Source organism: Hippocampus zosterae, chromosome 14 (assembly GCF_025434085.1).
Source record: "Hippocampus zosterae strain Florida chromosome 14, ASM2543408v3, whole genome shotgun sequence".
Taxonomy (NCBI): Eukaryota; Metazoa; Chordata; class Actinopteri; order Syngnathiformes; family Syngnathidae; genus Hippocampus; species Hippocampus zosterae.
Window position 1 is genome coordinate 3,478,874 of NC_067464.1, and position 16,506 is coordinate 3,495,379.

A 16,506-nucleotide genomic window follows, 5' to 3' on the forward strand; every position below is an offset into this window, starting at 1 on the left:
TTATTATTATTATTATTAGTTTGTTATTTCAAGAATTTTCACTAACTATAATAGCTTTGGCCGGGCCATGGGTTCAATTATGCACACTTTTTCCGGTGACAGGTTTCAACATCCATCGCATATATGCACACACATTGTCAGCAACAGCTTTTTCTTTTAATTTAAAAAAACAGCATAGGTGAAAACATTTTGCAAAGGGAATGCAAAGATGTTGACAGAAGCGCGTCGTCCCTCATGTTGTCATCTTAAATTACATTTAAAAAAAAAAAAAAAAAGGAAAAATGTACAAAAGTGCTTACACGGTGCAAATAAGAAATTAAAAGTCTATAAAAGAGTAAAAGCAGAGGGAAGATTACACAATTGTACATTATATTCAAAATTTAAAAAGGTTGGATATGACTATGTTACAACGCAAGTAGAACCCAAAAGCTACTCAGAAGGCTGCCGGTTATTAGGTAGTCCGAGATACCCGAGGTTAATATTAATAATGCTAATAAATATTGCTTAAATTAAAGCGCAAGTGGCTCAGGTGGTTGTGCTGCTCTGCTCGAGTTGGATGGCAGAAGCTCCAAGCCTGTGGGCGCTAAAAGTCTCCCAAAAAGATACTCACCAGCTTGTAATGGCACTTATAAGACCTCCAAATAAGTGGATGTAAAATGTAGAGGATTAAAAAAAAAAAAATCATATTTGTAACCTTCTGCTGTGATGCACGTTCCTCACAGGCTCCTTGTGAGTCCAACGAGCTGAGCTGTGGTCAGCTCAATGGAAACAACATCCCATGACGCCCCCCCCCCAAAAAAAAGATTTAAAAAAAATAAACACGCTCGATGGATCAGTAACTGTTCTCGTGACCCGCCAGGATATAGAGGTTGCTCAGCGCCGTTGGGTTGTCCGTGGGTCGGCTCTCCAGAACCACCACCCTGAACGGAAAAGGGAGGGGGGGGGGTGCACGGTTAAGAACGCAAGAGTGGAAAAGAGACACTATCAAGGAACTTGGTCCCAAGAACATAAAGAACTGCTTGTAAAAGTCGCCAGTTTAAAGTCGATGGGCAAGTTGAGGGGGAGGGAAACATTCATTCATTCATTCATCTTCCGAGCCGCTTGATCCTCACTAGGGTCGCAGGGGGTGCTGGAGCCTATCCCAGCTGTCTCCGGGCAGTAGGCGGGGGGACACCCTGAATCGGTTGCCAGCCAATCGCAGGGCACACAGAAACAAACAACCATTCGCACTCACACTCACACCTGGGGACAATTTAGAGTGTTCAATCAGCCTGCCACGCATGTTTTTGGAATGTGGGAGGAAACCGGAGCACCCGGAGAAAACCCACGCAGGCCCGGGGAGAACATGCAAACTCCTCACAGGGAGGCCGGAGCTGGAATCGAACCCGGTACCTCTGCACTGTGAAGCTGACGTGCTAACCACTGGACTACCGGGGGAGGGAAACAAAGTTTCTTCATTCATTCCTTCTTCCGAAGGACCGCCCCGCCCCAAACTTTTCACCCCCCATGTCGCTGTTCTGTGTGAAAAGCAGCGAGACGGGATGGCGGGACCAACGCAACCTGGCAATTGTCCGCCTTCTGAGATATCATTGACTTAGGGGACGGTACGGTACATCTGCGTGAAAGGGACTAACTGAAAGAAAGGGTGGGAAAGTTTACCGTCTCTAACTCACTACTCCTGCCCTGCTGAAAGCACGCGTCACTGCCGGGTGACCTTTTCGTGCGTTCGGTCAGCGTGGAGATATCATAGGGCGCACCCTCGTATGGTATAAAGGTGAGCTGGGAAACTACAGCCCACTCCTCCAAGATGAAATTACATAGCAGGCGCGAAGGCACGCTCAAGAGGTAGCTGGCACGGGGCGAGCGGTCCTCACCTGTCAGATCCGAGGAGGCGGAAAACTCTGCTCGGGTCACAGATCTCCTGCGTTACCTGTGAATCAACGCATGAGAGCGTTACATTTAATACCTCTTAAAAAGGCCCAATCGAAAAGGATGTTTTTGGGGGCGATTCCCGTATTGCACGCGATAAAATCCCGAAAATTGACTCATTGTGCGATTCTTTTAAAAATATCCTGTACAATGAATAAAATAAGTTAGCAATGCTAACTGAAGTGCATCAACTGTCTTTCACGCTAATTCATGGTTAATTTGCCTAAACTTAACCTCTACGGTCAAAACATTTCTACAAAATAAATCTGAGATTATTGTACTCCAGATTAATTTTTGTTTGTTAAAAAATATACATGGTAAGAGGACCTTCCAAGAAACAAAAAATCTTATATTAAATCGCAAAACTGTTCGCAGTGAAGGTTTTTTTTTTTTTTAAAAATCAAATTCAGGCAAAAAATTCACAATTTAAAAATGTGACAACATTTTGTATGAGAATCCATCCATCCATCCATCCATCTTCTACCGCTTATCCGGGGCCGGGTCGCGGGGGCAACAGCTTTAGCAGGGAAGCCCAGACTTCCCTCTCCCTAGCTACTTCTTCCAGCTCTCCCCGGGGGATCCCGAGACGTTCCCAGGCCAGCTGGGTGACATAGTCTCTCCAGCGTGTCCTGGGTCTTCCTCGGGGTCTCCTCCCGGTGGGACATGCCCGGAACACCTCACCAGGGAGGCGTTCAAGAGGCATCCGAATCAGATGCCCAAGCCACCTCATCTGGATCCTCTCGATGTGGAGGAGAAGCGGCTCGACTCTGAGCCCCTCCCGGATGACCGAGCTTCTCACCTTATCTCTAAGGGAGAGCCCGGACACCCTGCGGAGAAAACACATTTCGGCCGCTTGTATCCGGGATCTCGTTCTTTCGGTCACGACCCATAGCTCGTGACCATAGGTGTATGAGAATTATAATCTAAATTTGAGCAAAATACATCTGTCAAGTATAAGTGTGCCTTGGGGGAGGTCGTAGCTGTTGTGTGTCCATGGAACGTTCCCGTATGTGCAAAACGCACCATGACGCCGCCACTGTGCGTGTACAAAAAGTGTTGACATGATAGCCGCTCGGTCGAGGCGAAGCAGACGGGGGATGAGTGGGCGACACCTGCGAGGTGTTAAGCGCTTGGCTCGGACGAGGAGGGAGATGTGATCTGGGTCTCGGGTGTTGACGGAGGCGCCCGAAGGGAACAAACGGCCATCGAAGAGCCGCTCGTCCGTGAAGGAATCGTACCCGCACAAAAAGCTGAATTATTCAAAGCCGCTTACTGGTGCGTTTATGATGATCAATTTTGCATGACTGCTGACATTTAAGAGAGAGAAAAAAAAAAAAGAATAATCCAGATGGCCGCAAAGCCACGGGCGGTATCGCTTTCCGTCAAAATGAAATACTTCGCCTGGCTGCGATCTCTTGAACTTTTGTGTGAGCGGGACCGAGTAATGATCGGGTTCATTACCTGCCGCGCACACAAAGTCACCCGTCGCACCCGGGATCACCTGCGCGCGATGTGGAAGCATCCGGAAGACGATCCACAAGACGCACAACTAGCCGCATGACACGATCTTTCTTTCAGATACACGGCATTTTCATTTCAAAGGTGAAAAAGTGGATTTGTGAGTGGAAGCAGTTCCGCAAACAAAAGGACGAGCAGGGTTAGGAAATTACTCGATGGAAGAGTCGTTAGGTTAATCGATTTTAAAATAATTCTCTTGTGACAGCTCTAGTAGGGATTCAGTGTTTTTTTTTAATCACTTTTTTCATCTTGAGTTGTGTTTTCTAACTATAGGAGGGGCCTCGGAGCTGCCATTATCACTGACTTCCATTTTTTTTAATAAGCTACGATCGAAATGCGGCAAACATGTCATGTAGTATGTGTGTGTGTGTGTTGAATGTGTCCCTTTAAGGGGCGTGGTCGACTGAGTGACAGCAAGTCGATTGTGGCCGACAGCAGTCGCTAGAAAGTGTCTTAATTTTGGAGTTTGTTTTTGACTGCTCCGCAACAGGATTGACTGAGGCTCCCCCCCCCCCACATGCAAAGCCATTACAGTACCTTAATTTGCTTTCAGTTTTCCCACCACTTGGAACTGAACTTTTTGGGCTCTCAAAAAATAAATTAAAAAAACATGAAAAGGTCAGCTGAGAGTGTTTTTACCTCATTCGATTTGAAGCTCTTGCCCTGCATGCCGTGCTTCCAGAAGGCCAGAACGCTGTCCTGCAGGCAAACTGCAGGAACAAAAGCGGAGACTCAAACACCGGGCCAACAATCAGACAACATTTGAGCGTTTTCTCCTCTATTATGATCATCATCTATTATTAAATGTCACTGAAAGAATGGTATTTTTTCCTCTCCGACAATCGTAAATGTTAAACCGGTTCAAATAAAAGTTGTATGTAAAGAACAATTAATGGCAGCGCAGCTACCCAATTCCTGGACACTTCCCCCCCCCCCCCCCCCCCATCTTATGTCCAGTCTCATGTTTTAAAAGTAGGTTAGAATGTATGTACATGCGTAGTGAACGTCACTTCACGTGGACACTCCTTAAAAAAAAAAAAAAAAATGAAGCGACAAAATCTTACCAACAGATCCGATGCCAAAGTCAAAACTGAGCTCGGATGCCAGCTTCTTGTTGGACTTCAACTTGCCTTGAAGGTTAACAATCTTCAAATTTTCTGTGTGGAATCCAATTGATCCAATTTGAGACTTCTGATGCATTGATGACAAAGTGACACTTGAAACATGACAAATGACACTTACGGTCCAAACACACCAACACAGTGTCTCTCTCCAGCTGGGTAACATGGATGGCATCCACCTGCTGATTATCTGCGGGGAGAGATGATTTCATAATCACAATTTCATATCAGGGCGGCCCGGTAGTCCAGTGGTTAGCACGTGGGCTTCACAGTGCAGAGGTACCGGGTTCGATTCCAGCTCCGGCCTCCCGGTGTGGAGTTTGCATGTTCTCCCCGGGCCTGCGTGGGTTTTCTCCGGGTGCTCCGGTTTCCTCCCACATTCCAAAAAACATGCGTGGCAGGCTGATTGAACACTCTAAATTGTCCCTAGGTGTGAGTGTGAGTGCGAATAGTTGTTCGTCTCTGTGTGCCCTGCGATTGGCTGGCAACCGGTTCAGGGTGTCCCCCGCCTACTGCCCGGAGACAGCTGGGATAGGCTCCAGCACCCCCCGCGACCCTAGTGAGGATCAAGCGGCTCGGAAGATGAATGAATGAATGAATGAATTTCATGTCACATCTGACATAGAAAAAGTGATTACAATACTAAATGAATAAATCACAGCTTCACACCAAAAGCTCTAAGGCTGAGAGCATAGCAACGATATGTTCAACCGAAAAAAAGACAAAGAATGTAAAGAGATTTTTTTTTTAAACATCAGAAAAAGAGATTGGGGGCAATTGTTACATAGAAAAGGAGATTGGGGGCAATTTTTTCCATAGTCCAATCATTGGAATAACATTTCACACTGACAATATTTTCAAAACTCAAAAGACCCCGAAATTGTGATGGCCAAAATAAAGTAAACAACAGTCCCGGTTTCATCCCTAAGCACAAGCGCGGTACGAAGGACTTACTGGTTCCCATCTCGGTGAACCAGGAAGAGCAGGAGTTGAGGTTAATGGTCTCGAAGCGCACCACCTGGCCGGGCTCGGCGCCCTGGCTGATGGCCACGCACAGCAGCGGGTACTCCTGCTCGGGCACCACCAGCATCTCGAACACTTTCAGCGGGCTGGGAAGTGGGAAGTCAAAGTGCTGCCGGGGGGGGACATAGGAAACGTGTGTCGGAGGTGATGGGGCGCGCAGATGGTTTGACATGACGCGAACCTCACCTTGATGAGCATAAACCTCTGCATGGGCTCATACCACTGCAGGAGGACAATGCCGGACTGCAGCGCTCCACATAGATACTTGTGGCCTGTGTATGGGTTCCTCACTGTAAAATAAAAATACTTCATGTTGTGGTACTGTTGCTAAATCCAGCTTCTTTTATCTTAGCTAGCTGGCTAAAAGTAAAGCCTCTACTTTCTCATCAGCTTTGAAACAGTAATTCATGCCTTTGTCACATCTTGGCCCGGATTTCTGTAATGCACTTGATTTTGGAGTCAGCCAATCCTCCGTCAAGTGTCTCCAGTTGCTCCATAATGCTGCTGCTTGCTACTTCAAAGAGGGAGCACTTAGCTCTGACTCTGGCATCCCTTCACTGCCTCCCTGTGCATTTTAGAGTTCTTTTTAAGATTCCATATTAATTTAATTGTATTTTTTGAATGGTCTCACCCTAGCATACCTCGCTGAGCTCCGTCACTCTTACGCATCGTGGGCCAGACGCGAAGCAAAGGCTCAGCGGGGATTGAGCCTTTTCGGTTGCCGGTTCCTCTCTTTGCAAAGAACTCCAAGCTAAACGCTGCCCATTTTTAAAATGTGTCTTAAGATTTGTTTTTAGTCTTTGGCCTTTCACTCAGACTTGTTTTTGGGCTTTGTACTCTTCATGACTAGGACTTATTTTAGCTCCAGGTTCAGCAGACTTTGTATATACTGTGGCGGCTGTTTTAAAGTCCTCAATAAATGTGTCTGCAAAAGTACTTTTGATACCCACAGGCTGCCTGGGTACATTTGGACAAGATGGACAAATAAAAGGCCAAATAGTGCAAAAGGGGGGACTCACCGATGCAGCACTTGTGACAACCCTTTGTGTCGGGGATCTTGGTCGTCAAGGCGAACCTCCTGAGGGGACAAAATAGCTCTCTGTCAGCCCTGCTGAAAAGAGACCATGACGTTGTGAATCGGGCGGAGCCGGACAAAGCTTCCACTTCAGTGCGAGCGGGCACATTTTTCACACAGGCTGCAGACGGCAAAGGAGCGCATACACAATAAGACGCCGACTATTTTGCAGTGTAACTCTGAAAAAGCTGACTGCCAAGTGGCAAGAAAACAAGACAATTTGCCTGCGTCAGGCTCAAACTGTCTCCATCATCCAACCTTGCCTTAACCTTTAAATAGAACAGTTGCGGAATCTGCGACTGCATTTTCTTTGGTAGAGGGTACACATGATTATGCAAACATCATTGCACCGCCGTCACCTCGGTAGAATCTTGTCCGGGAAGCGGTGCGTCTGGAGCTGGGCGGCCAAACCGGGTTTCTTCAGCTGCTCAAAGAGCCCAATGAGGTTGTGGGAATACAGCTGGAAGTTTTTCCCTGCGGGACAACCCACCGTCACCGTGGCATCATACACGTTTGCTTGATCAGCAGCGGCAGCATGGACATTTCAGCGAGGTTATACGTGAGCGGCGCTAAAAGTGTGACAATGGTGTGAAGCGCGTTACCTTCTGATGAAGTCGGTTAGTAGAGTGTCAAGTGAAGCCAGGTGGGAGGAGGGTGGACAGTGTTCGAAGGACAGAAACGAGAAGAGAGCAGAAGTTAAGCCTTCGCGGTTTGTCGCCCCATAAACCACACCACAATGTGACATTTTGGTCACACATTATAAGCAGTATGTCGTAACTTCATTGACAATTAAATCTCTTGACAGTTGCAGCATTAAAACCTTTCGAGACATTTGGTCCGGCTCGTCTGCATGCTTCAAGTTGAGTCGCAACCAGATAAAAACGCCACAATGAGCTCAAGTGACCTCTTCAGACGAAATTGACAGGCTTATCACCTGTATTTTCGGGCGTATGGCTTCTTTAGACTTTTTTTTTGTGTCTCTACTCGAGAACGACTACTGCGAGTCATCAATCTTTTCCAATTAAGGTCCACCTAGACAGTGACAAACCGACATTTCTAACAATTGAGTATCAGCCATCTATGTCGTATGCATGCTTCAATTAAAACTAGGTCACAATCGGACAAATATTGTTCCTTTTTTTTGTGGGCATTCTCATGATTGACACGCCTACCAAATTTCCTGGTGTTCAGGGGATTGCTTTTTTTCTTTTTATGCTAGCAGTAGCTAACAGGTACAAAATGTCTGCATCTAATCAAAATGCCTTACTTCCTGTGCTCTTCGGGCAGGGCTCGTTGAGACTTTTTTGTGGGTCTACTTAAGAGAGATAATGCTAGATAATGCCATCCGAATACCATGTTGGAAACGGACACTGGCTCTGACTTGATTGAGCCAAGTTATTATTGAGTTGTGCTTTATGCCAGATCATCAAGCTACCCCGCAGTGATCAGATTCATTCATTCATTCATTCATTCATTCATTCATTCATTCATTCATCTTCCGAGCCGCTTGATCCTCACTAGGGTCGCGGGGGGTGCTGGAGCCTATCCCAGCTGTCTCCGGGCAGTAGGCGGGGGACACCCTGAATCGGTTGCCAGCCAATCGCAGGGCACACAGAGACGAACAACCATCCACACTCACACTCACACCTAGGGACAATTTAGAGTGTTCAATCAGCCTGCCACGCATGTTTTTGGAATGTGGGAGGAAACCGGAGCACCCGGAGAAAACCCACGCAGGCCCGGAGAGAACATGCAAACTCCACACAGGGAGGCCGGAGCTGGAATCGAACCCAGTACCTCTGCACTGTGAAGCCGACATGCTAACCACAATCAGCCTGCCACGCATGTTTTTGGAATGTGGGAGGAAACCGGAGCACCCGGAGAAAACCCACGCAGGCCCGGGGAGAACATCAAACTCCACACAGGGAGGCCGGAGCTGGAATCGAACCCGGTACCTCTGCACTGTGAAGCCGACGCGCTAACCACTGGACTACCGGGCCGCCTTTGATCAGATTCATGTTAGATATTTTCAAAGCAGACGAAAACTAGAGTGAGTAGCCAACTCCAGCAAAAAAAGGTATGACTGGAGCCTCAGTAAGTGCTGCGGTTTTTGATTGGCAAAGGAGTCGGCAAGTACTTAACGCACACATATGAATGACAGCAAGAATGAACGGGAGTACTTACAGTTAGTCATACATGAGAAAAGGGAGGCAAAGATTGTTTAATTCTAAACCTACAAGGTTGCTTCTATAAATTTCACAACCGCACGAGCGGCAGCAGCTCGTGAGAAGCGCACTGATCACACAAAAGGAAAACAATGTCTATTTTCAGGTTGGGCAGTGTCGCCAGATAAGGCGGGACAAAAGCAGCAGCGGCGGGCGATGACGGTGACGTGTAACGTGGGCCATGGCCACTTACCCGATAAAGACATCAGGTTGTTGTTGATAACGTACAGCCATGTGCACTTCCTGGGGAACAGCTACAAGGAGACAAAGACGAGGCGTGACCAACGAAGCATTGCGACAGTGGAAACAGATCCATCTTGTATTTGGTCATCAACATTAAAAAAAAAATAAAAAGTAAAAAAATGCGGTAAATCTTAATGACGGCAAAGGCAAAAATAAATCATCACGGTCAAAATATGCTACGACACAGATGTGGAGAACATGAAACCAACAAAATAATTTCATTCAATCCAGTGAGGATGTTTTGAGACGCATGCGTTTTGGAGTCTATGCGCAGAATATTCGATCGGATTTGGGCATCTGAACCTGCAGTGTAAATCCAGGCTAAAATGGGATCAGGTTGGTTGACGGCGGCTAACTTTACCTGCTCCATCGTGGCCTCATGCAGCTCGTTCAAATTGAGCGTATAGATACCATCCTCTGTCCCAAAGATCAGGTACTGGTCTAAGGGGGGTAAGGGGGGCGGTTGGAAACATACATGTGTCAGGATGTCGAAAAAGTCTCAGGTGGGTGGGCGTGGTCGCGTGAAATTGCGGTCACCTTTGGTGTCCGGATGGATCCAAGACGTGGCACAGTTGATCTTCAGAGGACACCCATCGAACACTTTTGAGAAACAAGCTCCCATCTGCCACCAAAAAAAAAAAAGCGAGGAAAGAAAAGGGACAGAAACGTGTTACTCCCACGTACTACGTAAACTAACACAGTGCTGCTCGGCATTTTGTCAGCATATGTTGTGATTTATGACAGTTTTCACATTTTTTTTCCCATGTTTCATCATAAACATCATTAATTCGGTTTCCGTTTACATCAAAGGAAACCAGTTCCCGGCACATACTTACTGTACCACACAATGTGAACCGAACTGTGATTTCAAAGTCAACTCATTCATTCATTCATTCATTCATTCATCTTCCTAACCGCTTGATCCACACTAGGGTCGCGGGGGGTGCTGGAGCCTATCCCAGCTGTCTTCGGGCAGTAGGCGGTGGACACCCTGAATCGGTTGCCAGCCAATCACAGGGCACACAGAAACGAACAACCATTCGCACTCACACTCACACCTAGGGACAATTTTTAGAGCGTCCAATCAGCCTGCCACGCATGTTTTTGGAATGTGGGAGGAAACCGGAGCACCCGGAGAAAACCCACGCCGGCCCGGGGAGAACATGCAAACTCCACACAGGGAGGCCGGAGCTGGAATCGAACCCGGTACCTCTGCACTGTGAAGCCGACGTGCTAACCACTGGACTACCGGGCCGCCCTCAAAGTCAACTCAACGTCACAAATAATGTGATTTTGGAAATAGTGCGAGCGCACAAGTGAGGCAACTAACACTTCAACAAAGACCGATCAAGAGGCATCACCGTCACTGTGGATGGGGACTGTTTACTCACCAGCACTTTCGGTGTGGGCGGCAAGCCGTTGATAGCCGGTTTCTAGCGTTGGCGCAAAGGAGACAAACTGTGAGTCGATTTCGATTCAAAAGCTAAATCGAATAATATATTAAAGCATCATCAATTAAACAAAAGCACTCTGCCTATTTTATTTTTACTCACACATTTTTTTTTCAATTGAGTTATGCAAGTTTAATATAAGGTTGTAAAAGAACAACATGTGGAGAAAAAAAAAGTGAAGCGTTTTGAATGGTTTATGAAAGCATTGTATGGATCTTCAATGTTCAGTGGCATAAATCTCCCATTGAACGCAAACGGGGAGGACAAAATACGCACAGGAAAATCCTTCTTCAGCTTCCGATGTGCCCGGTTGGGTGTCGCCTTGGGACTGTCGCCATTCACGCTTCCGTCCGAGTCGTCGTCTTTGGGATTGAGGCAAAAGCAAGGTTGTTGTTATTGGACAATCGCATGGAGAGAAAACATGACGGTGGAGCTCGGGCTCACCTTTGCCTTCGCACTTACTGACAGCTTTGTAAAGAAGAAAAATGAGCAATGAACCACTTAATGTCAAATTGCACAGTTTTCTCGGGTTTCAAAATGGCGGCAAAGCACAAATCCAAAAGACGGCCGGAGGAAACGGAAGCAGAAGAAGAGTCGTCATCTCAACAAATCACAGCTACGGAAAACCCAAAGTTTAAGAAACCCAAGAAATGACAACAATAAGAAACCAAAAAATAGTTTTTTTTTAATTTATGAATTTGATAGGAATTATAAAAAGTATTTTCCAATGTGTTGTATGACTATAAGAGTTTCACTTTTTGAACTGAACTAGAGAAATCAAACTTTTCTTCCATATTTTTTAATTTACTGACGTAACCTGTACAGAAATAAAAGAACTGGTGACGTTGCAGCGTGTCCTTACCCTGGTCCGAAGCCTGAGACAAGAGCCCAGGGCTGCTGACGCTGACAGAAAGGTAGTCCGGCGACGAGCTGCCCGCCTTGTTGCCATGCTCCGGCGTGCTCCGGCGTCGCGCCGCCTGCCCCGGACCGTTTTCCGCGTTGGGGAAGCGTCGCACCGTCAGCAAGCGCTCGTCGCTGAGACCTGCGTCCTCACAGGGGATTTGCAAGCGGGGCTGCAGGAAAAAAGAGACAATGGCAGGCAATGGTCAGGTCAGGTCAGGTCAAGTTTATTTATATAGCCCTTGATGGCAACGCGATCCTCAAAGGCACGCATTTAAAACTAATCTAAAATGAAGCATTTGCTGAAATATTCTATTGAAAAAGGAAAAAAAAAGACAAATCCGCTCGAAAAACGAATGAAAACTAAATTGAAATAGTTTTTTTCAAATTAACTAAAATTATTCATTCATTCATTCATCTTCCGAGCCGCTTGATCCTCACTAGGGTCGCGGGGGGTGCCGGAGCCTATCCCAGCTGTCTTCGGGCAGTAGGCGGGGGACACCCTGAATCGGTTGCCAGCCAATCGCAGGGCACATATAGACGAACAACCATCCACACTCACACCTAGGGACAATTTAGAGCGTTCAATCAGCCTGCCACGCATGTTTTTGGAATGTGGGAGGAAACCGGAGCACCCGGAGAAAACCCACGCAGGCCCGGGGAGGACATGCAAACTCCACACAGGGAGGCCGCAGCTGGAATCGAACCCGGCACCTCTGCACTGTGAAGCCGACGTGCTAACCACTGGACTACCGGGCCGCCCTAACTAAAATTAATGGAAATTAATTAAAATTAATCGCTACTTATGAGTTACCAACAGGGAAAATAACTACAGTAATAATGAATGAAAAACCTTGAATTGTCAAACATTTTTGAGCGTTAGTTTCATGGACCAGTTAGACAGAGTAGAACAGAACACATTCCTACTTTATTCAACTAAAACAATAACAATCATGATAATAATAATAATAATAATTAAATGATGTGAAGGAAAATTGTAAATAGTGCTGCGATTTATCCATTTGTGTTCATATTGTATTTAATTGAAAGATGTTTGTTGTTTTTATTTTCTCTGTCTCCTTTCTTCTTTCTACATACATTCTTGCTGCTGGAGGCTGTAAATTTCCCCAGTGTGGGACGAATAAATATCTTATCTTATCTTAAATCCTTATTCAACTTAAAAACACCACTGGTGGACACAATGTACTGTCAGAGATAGCAACTGATTTTGCTTTTCCTATTTGAGGGAGTCGTTTATTAATCTTCGGTGGATGACGCAGTCAGCGTCTGAGTTCATCGGACAATTATTTGTGGAATTGCGATTTATCATTGACGCTCACCTTCGGGGGCCGAGGAGGAGGATAGCCTGGCTTGAGTGTGGATCTGAAATAGGAAAAGAAAACAAGAAACAAAAAGACAAATGAGGATCTCAATCAGCAGACGTCCTTTGAACCTGCCACAGCACGGTGTTTGGTACATGTGCGCATTTTGGATCCGATGAGACTGATTTTGTCCAACGGGTATGAATGAACGTGTTCGTCATTGTGGTTGTAGTTTTTCTTCCATGTAGCTAATTGCAAGTACAATTGCCATTTTCGAGCTACATGACATCAAATGACAAGACTAAAGATGACGTTTTTTTTCTCCGTGCCTCGTCTCATTTTAAGGCCACGCAGCGCATGTGTTTGTGTGTGTGTGCGTGTGTGTGTACTGCCACGGCCGGTGATTAAACACCAAGCGTTTCCTCACAGTTCCACTTCTTCAAAGGCGTCCTGGAGGTGAGCGACGTGTCCCCTGAAGTGAAGCAGAGAGCGGGGTTACGTTCATCTGTGGCATTTGGGGATTGATGGTAAATTAAGAAGGGATGATGCAAATTAAATGCAAATGTGGGAAGGGGTGGGGTGGGGGAAATCCACATTTTGTTGTGGGGGAGGGTAATGTTACCAAGTAGTCCAGTGACGTCAACCCTCCGCGAAACCGGTGCAACAACATTATGGACGGCTATTACATCCTTCATGCGCACTTCATGTGTTTTCCTGTCACACAGTGCCCTAAATCAGACATCTTTTGCATTTATTCATTTTACAATGAGCATGTCCGTGATAGGCTTTTGTTCAAATAGCCCAATGATCCACAATTAGAGCACGTTTGAAACCTGCGATGGGCAAATTTTGTGATCAATGGCCACATTTGACTTTAAAAATGCTCCAAACATGTGTAGATGTAAATACAAATCAAAATCAGAGCACAATGCTTTGTAAAATATTGTTTTTTTTTAATTACTGATACAATATTTGATCGTGTCCAGAATTCATTATTATGCACTAAACCATTGTACAATAAAATCAAAATATGTCAATTGTTTTATTTCATCACTTTATTTACAATCACTCAATTTAACGAAATAACTAAATAAAACACCCATTAATTGGGGGGGGGGGGGGAATTCAACAGGACTCTTGATAATGCACCCCCGTTAAGTGAACTTGTGTTTACTTTTACTTGATATAACAAAAATACAGTACACAAAGTGTCCTCCAATGTACTGTATTTTGACTAGATTAATTAGTCTACGCTCCCCGGGCCTGCGTGGGTTTTCTCCGGGTGCTCCGGTTTCCTCCCACATTACAAAAACATGCATGGCAGAATGATGAAACTCTCAAAATAGTCCCTAGGTGTGAGTGTGAGTGCGAATGGTTGTTTGTTTCTGTGTGCCCTGCGATTGGCTGGCAACCGATTCAGGGTGTCCCCCGCCTGCTGCCCGGAGACAGCTGGGATAGGCTCCAGCACCCCCCGCGACCCTAGTGAGGATCAAGCGGCTCGGAAGATGAATGATTGAATGAATAATTGGTCTACGTTTTTGTTTTTTTGTTTTTACTTTGGAAGCTGTAAATACATTTACATTAAAAAAAAATCATATGAAAATTTCAAATTAATCAATCAAATGAATTCATCGCAAAACCCTAAGACACGCTATCAGTATTAACGCAGAATTGGGCAACTGGAACTGCAGTGTAAATGCTTCTTAAACGTCCATGATGTCGGCAGTTGCGCTGACTTCCAAAGGGGAAAATCATGAGGGTTGGCATCTCTTCTACTTTTCAATTTTTCACAACTGGGGGGAGTTTGTAATGACAAACAACACACGCTGCTTGTGTGGTATTTAAATGGCTACAAACTGGATGGTTTGGAAAAACAATGTCGGCGGATGATTTGGGAGTTTGGACTAATGGATGCAACGCGACAACTACAACAGAACGCAAGCAACAGCAGTGTTAAGAGTTACCGTTGGAACAACTCGTCCTCAACGCTTTTGAGGAGACTCCTTCGGTGGGGGAGGGAACAAGATGAGAGACGAGACAGGGCCGACAGCCAAAAGAAGTTTGGGGAGAGATACAGAGAAAGACAAGCAAAGCAAAAAAGGGTGACGTGAGAAGCCGCTTGATTATACTTTATGAAAGAAATAAAAATAATAAACATAGAGCAAGCGTGGGGGAGGGTGGGGGAGGAAAATTCGTGCTCATTAAGAATCAGTGAGTCGGGTAGTCATGAGTTTAAACACTTCATCGTGGACGTGCAAGGGGGAGATCAAGTCAAATTAAAAAAAAAAAAAAACGGTGTCAACAAGAGCAGCCGCCTTGACGCTTACCTGGCTGTTATTCCCCCCTCGGCAAAGGGACTCCAGGGGGACTGGAAGTCATTATCTTTACTCACATCCTGTGCGAAGAGACAAGCAGAAATAGCAGCGGCTTGTTACACCTGCACGTCGGCGCCACCGCCTGCCTTTTGATCCTCACCATTTCTGAATGGGCCTCCGTTTCCTTCCGCAGCGGCGGCTCAAACTGCAACTTGTCGACTGCCAATGACAAAAGGACACTCTTGTTTGTTTTAAGCGGTTGACTGCTTCTGAGGCACATGCCATTTTCATTCATTCATTCATCTTCCGAGCCGCTTGATCCTAACGAGGGTCGCGGGGGGGTGCTGGAGCCTATCCCAGCTGTCTTCGGGCAGTAGGTGGGGGACACCCTGCATCGGTTGCCAGCCAATGTGTGCCCAGCCAATCGCAGGGCACACAGAAACGAACAACCATTCGCACTCACACTCACACCTAGGGACAATTTAGAGTGTTCAATCAGCCTGCCACGCATGTTTTTGGAATGTGGGAGGAAACCGGAGCACCCGGAGAAAACCCACGCAGGCCCGGGGAGAACATGCAAACTCCACACAGGGAGGCCGGAGCTGGAATCGAACCCGCTACCTCTGCACTGTGAAGCCGACGTGCTAACCACTGGACTACCGGGCCGCCCTGATATACGTTCATTCATTCATCTTCCAAGCCGCTTGATCCTCACTCGGGTCGCGGGGGGTGCTGGAGCCTATCCCAGCTGTCTTCGGGCAGTGGGCGGGGGACACCCTGAATCGGTTGCCAGCCAATCGCAGGGCACACAGAAACGAACAACCATTCGCACTCACACTCACACCTAGGGACAATTTAGAGTGTTCAATCAGCCTGCCACGCATGTTTTTGGAATGTGGGAGGAAACCGGAGCACCCGGAGAAAACCCACGCAGGCCCGGGGAGAACATGCAAACTCCACACAGGGAGGGAATCGAACCCGGTACCTCTGCACTGTGAAGCCAACGTGCTAACCACTGGACTACCGGGCAGCCCTGCACATGCCATTTGTCATTTACAATTCAACAGTTAAACTGATTGAAAAATGGATGTGGCTGAAATTCGGGCATTTAAGTAAACTCACACATTTGTTTCGAAATACGTCATAGTTTGTTAGAAAATAACGTGAGTGGATTCAATAGAACCGACCAGCGCTAGTTAGAGCGAACTGTAAAGGAATAAAAGGTGATTCAGCTCTTTCAATTGCTTCATTGTGTAAACAGTAACAAAAACAAAAGTATATAAAGATAGTCCATCCTCACGTTCACTTGGACGCTGACCCCAAGTGACAAAATATAAAACCTACACCCCACATGCGCGTTTGTTGGCAATGGAAGGGCATGGAT

At 46.3% G+C, this 16,506-nt stretch overlaps 1 protein-coding gene across 8 annotated transcripts in view; it reads right to left on the reverse strand.

The window, feature by feature from the left end:
- Positions 1-134: 134 nt before the first annotated feature.
- The window catches only part of map4k5 (mitogen-activated protein kinase kinase kinase kinase 5), a 31,063-nt gene continuing 14,691 nt past the window's right edge, over positions 135-16,506 (reverse strand). For 2 of the 8 annotated variants that reach the window (XM_052086029.1, XM_052086032.1), the window contains 21 exons: positions 15,283-15,341; positions 15,135-15,202; positions 14,772-14,810; positions 13,235-13,279; positions 12,826-12,868; positions 11,448-11,658; positions 11,030-11,053; positions 10,862-10,947; positions 10,526-10,567; positions 9,672-9,756; positions 9,496-9,575; positions 9,085-9,145; positions 7,026-7,140; positions 6,611-6,669; positions 5,778-5,881; positions 5,523-5,700; positions 4,690-4,758; positions 4,512-4,604; positions 4,087-4,157; positions 1,875-1,930; positions 135-920 (listed from right to left, as the gene is read on the reverse strand). In XM_052086029.1, the coding sequence (XP_051941989.1) occupies positions 833-920; positions 1,875-1,930; positions 4,087-4,157; positions 4,512-4,604; positions 4,690-4,758; positions 5,523-5,700; positions 5,778-5,881; positions 6,611-6,669; positions 7,026-7,140; positions 9,085-9,145; positions 9,496-9,575; positions 9,672-9,756; positions 10,526-10,567; positions 10,862-10,947; positions 11,030-11,053; positions 11,448-11,658; positions 12,826-12,868; positions 13,235-13,279; positions 14,772-14,810; positions 15,135-15,202; positions 15,283-15,341 (1,676 nt within the window). In that variant the 3' untranslated portion in view covers positions 135-832. The remainder of the gene's footprint in view (positions 921-1,874; positions 1,931-4,086; positions 4,158-4,511; positions 4,605-4,689; positions 4,759-5,522; positions 5,701-5,777; positions 5,882-6,610; positions 6,670-7,025; positions 7,141-9,084; positions 9,146-9,495; positions 9,576-9,671; positions 9,757-10,525; positions 10,568-10,861; positions 10,948-11,029; positions 11,054-11,447; positions 11,659-12,825; positions 12,869-13,234; positions 13,280-14,771; positions 14,811-15,134; positions 15,203-15,282; positions 15,342-16,506) is intronic. The other 6 variants (XM_052086031.1, XM_052086035.1, XM_052086030.1 and 3 more) reach the window with 3 other exon arrangements.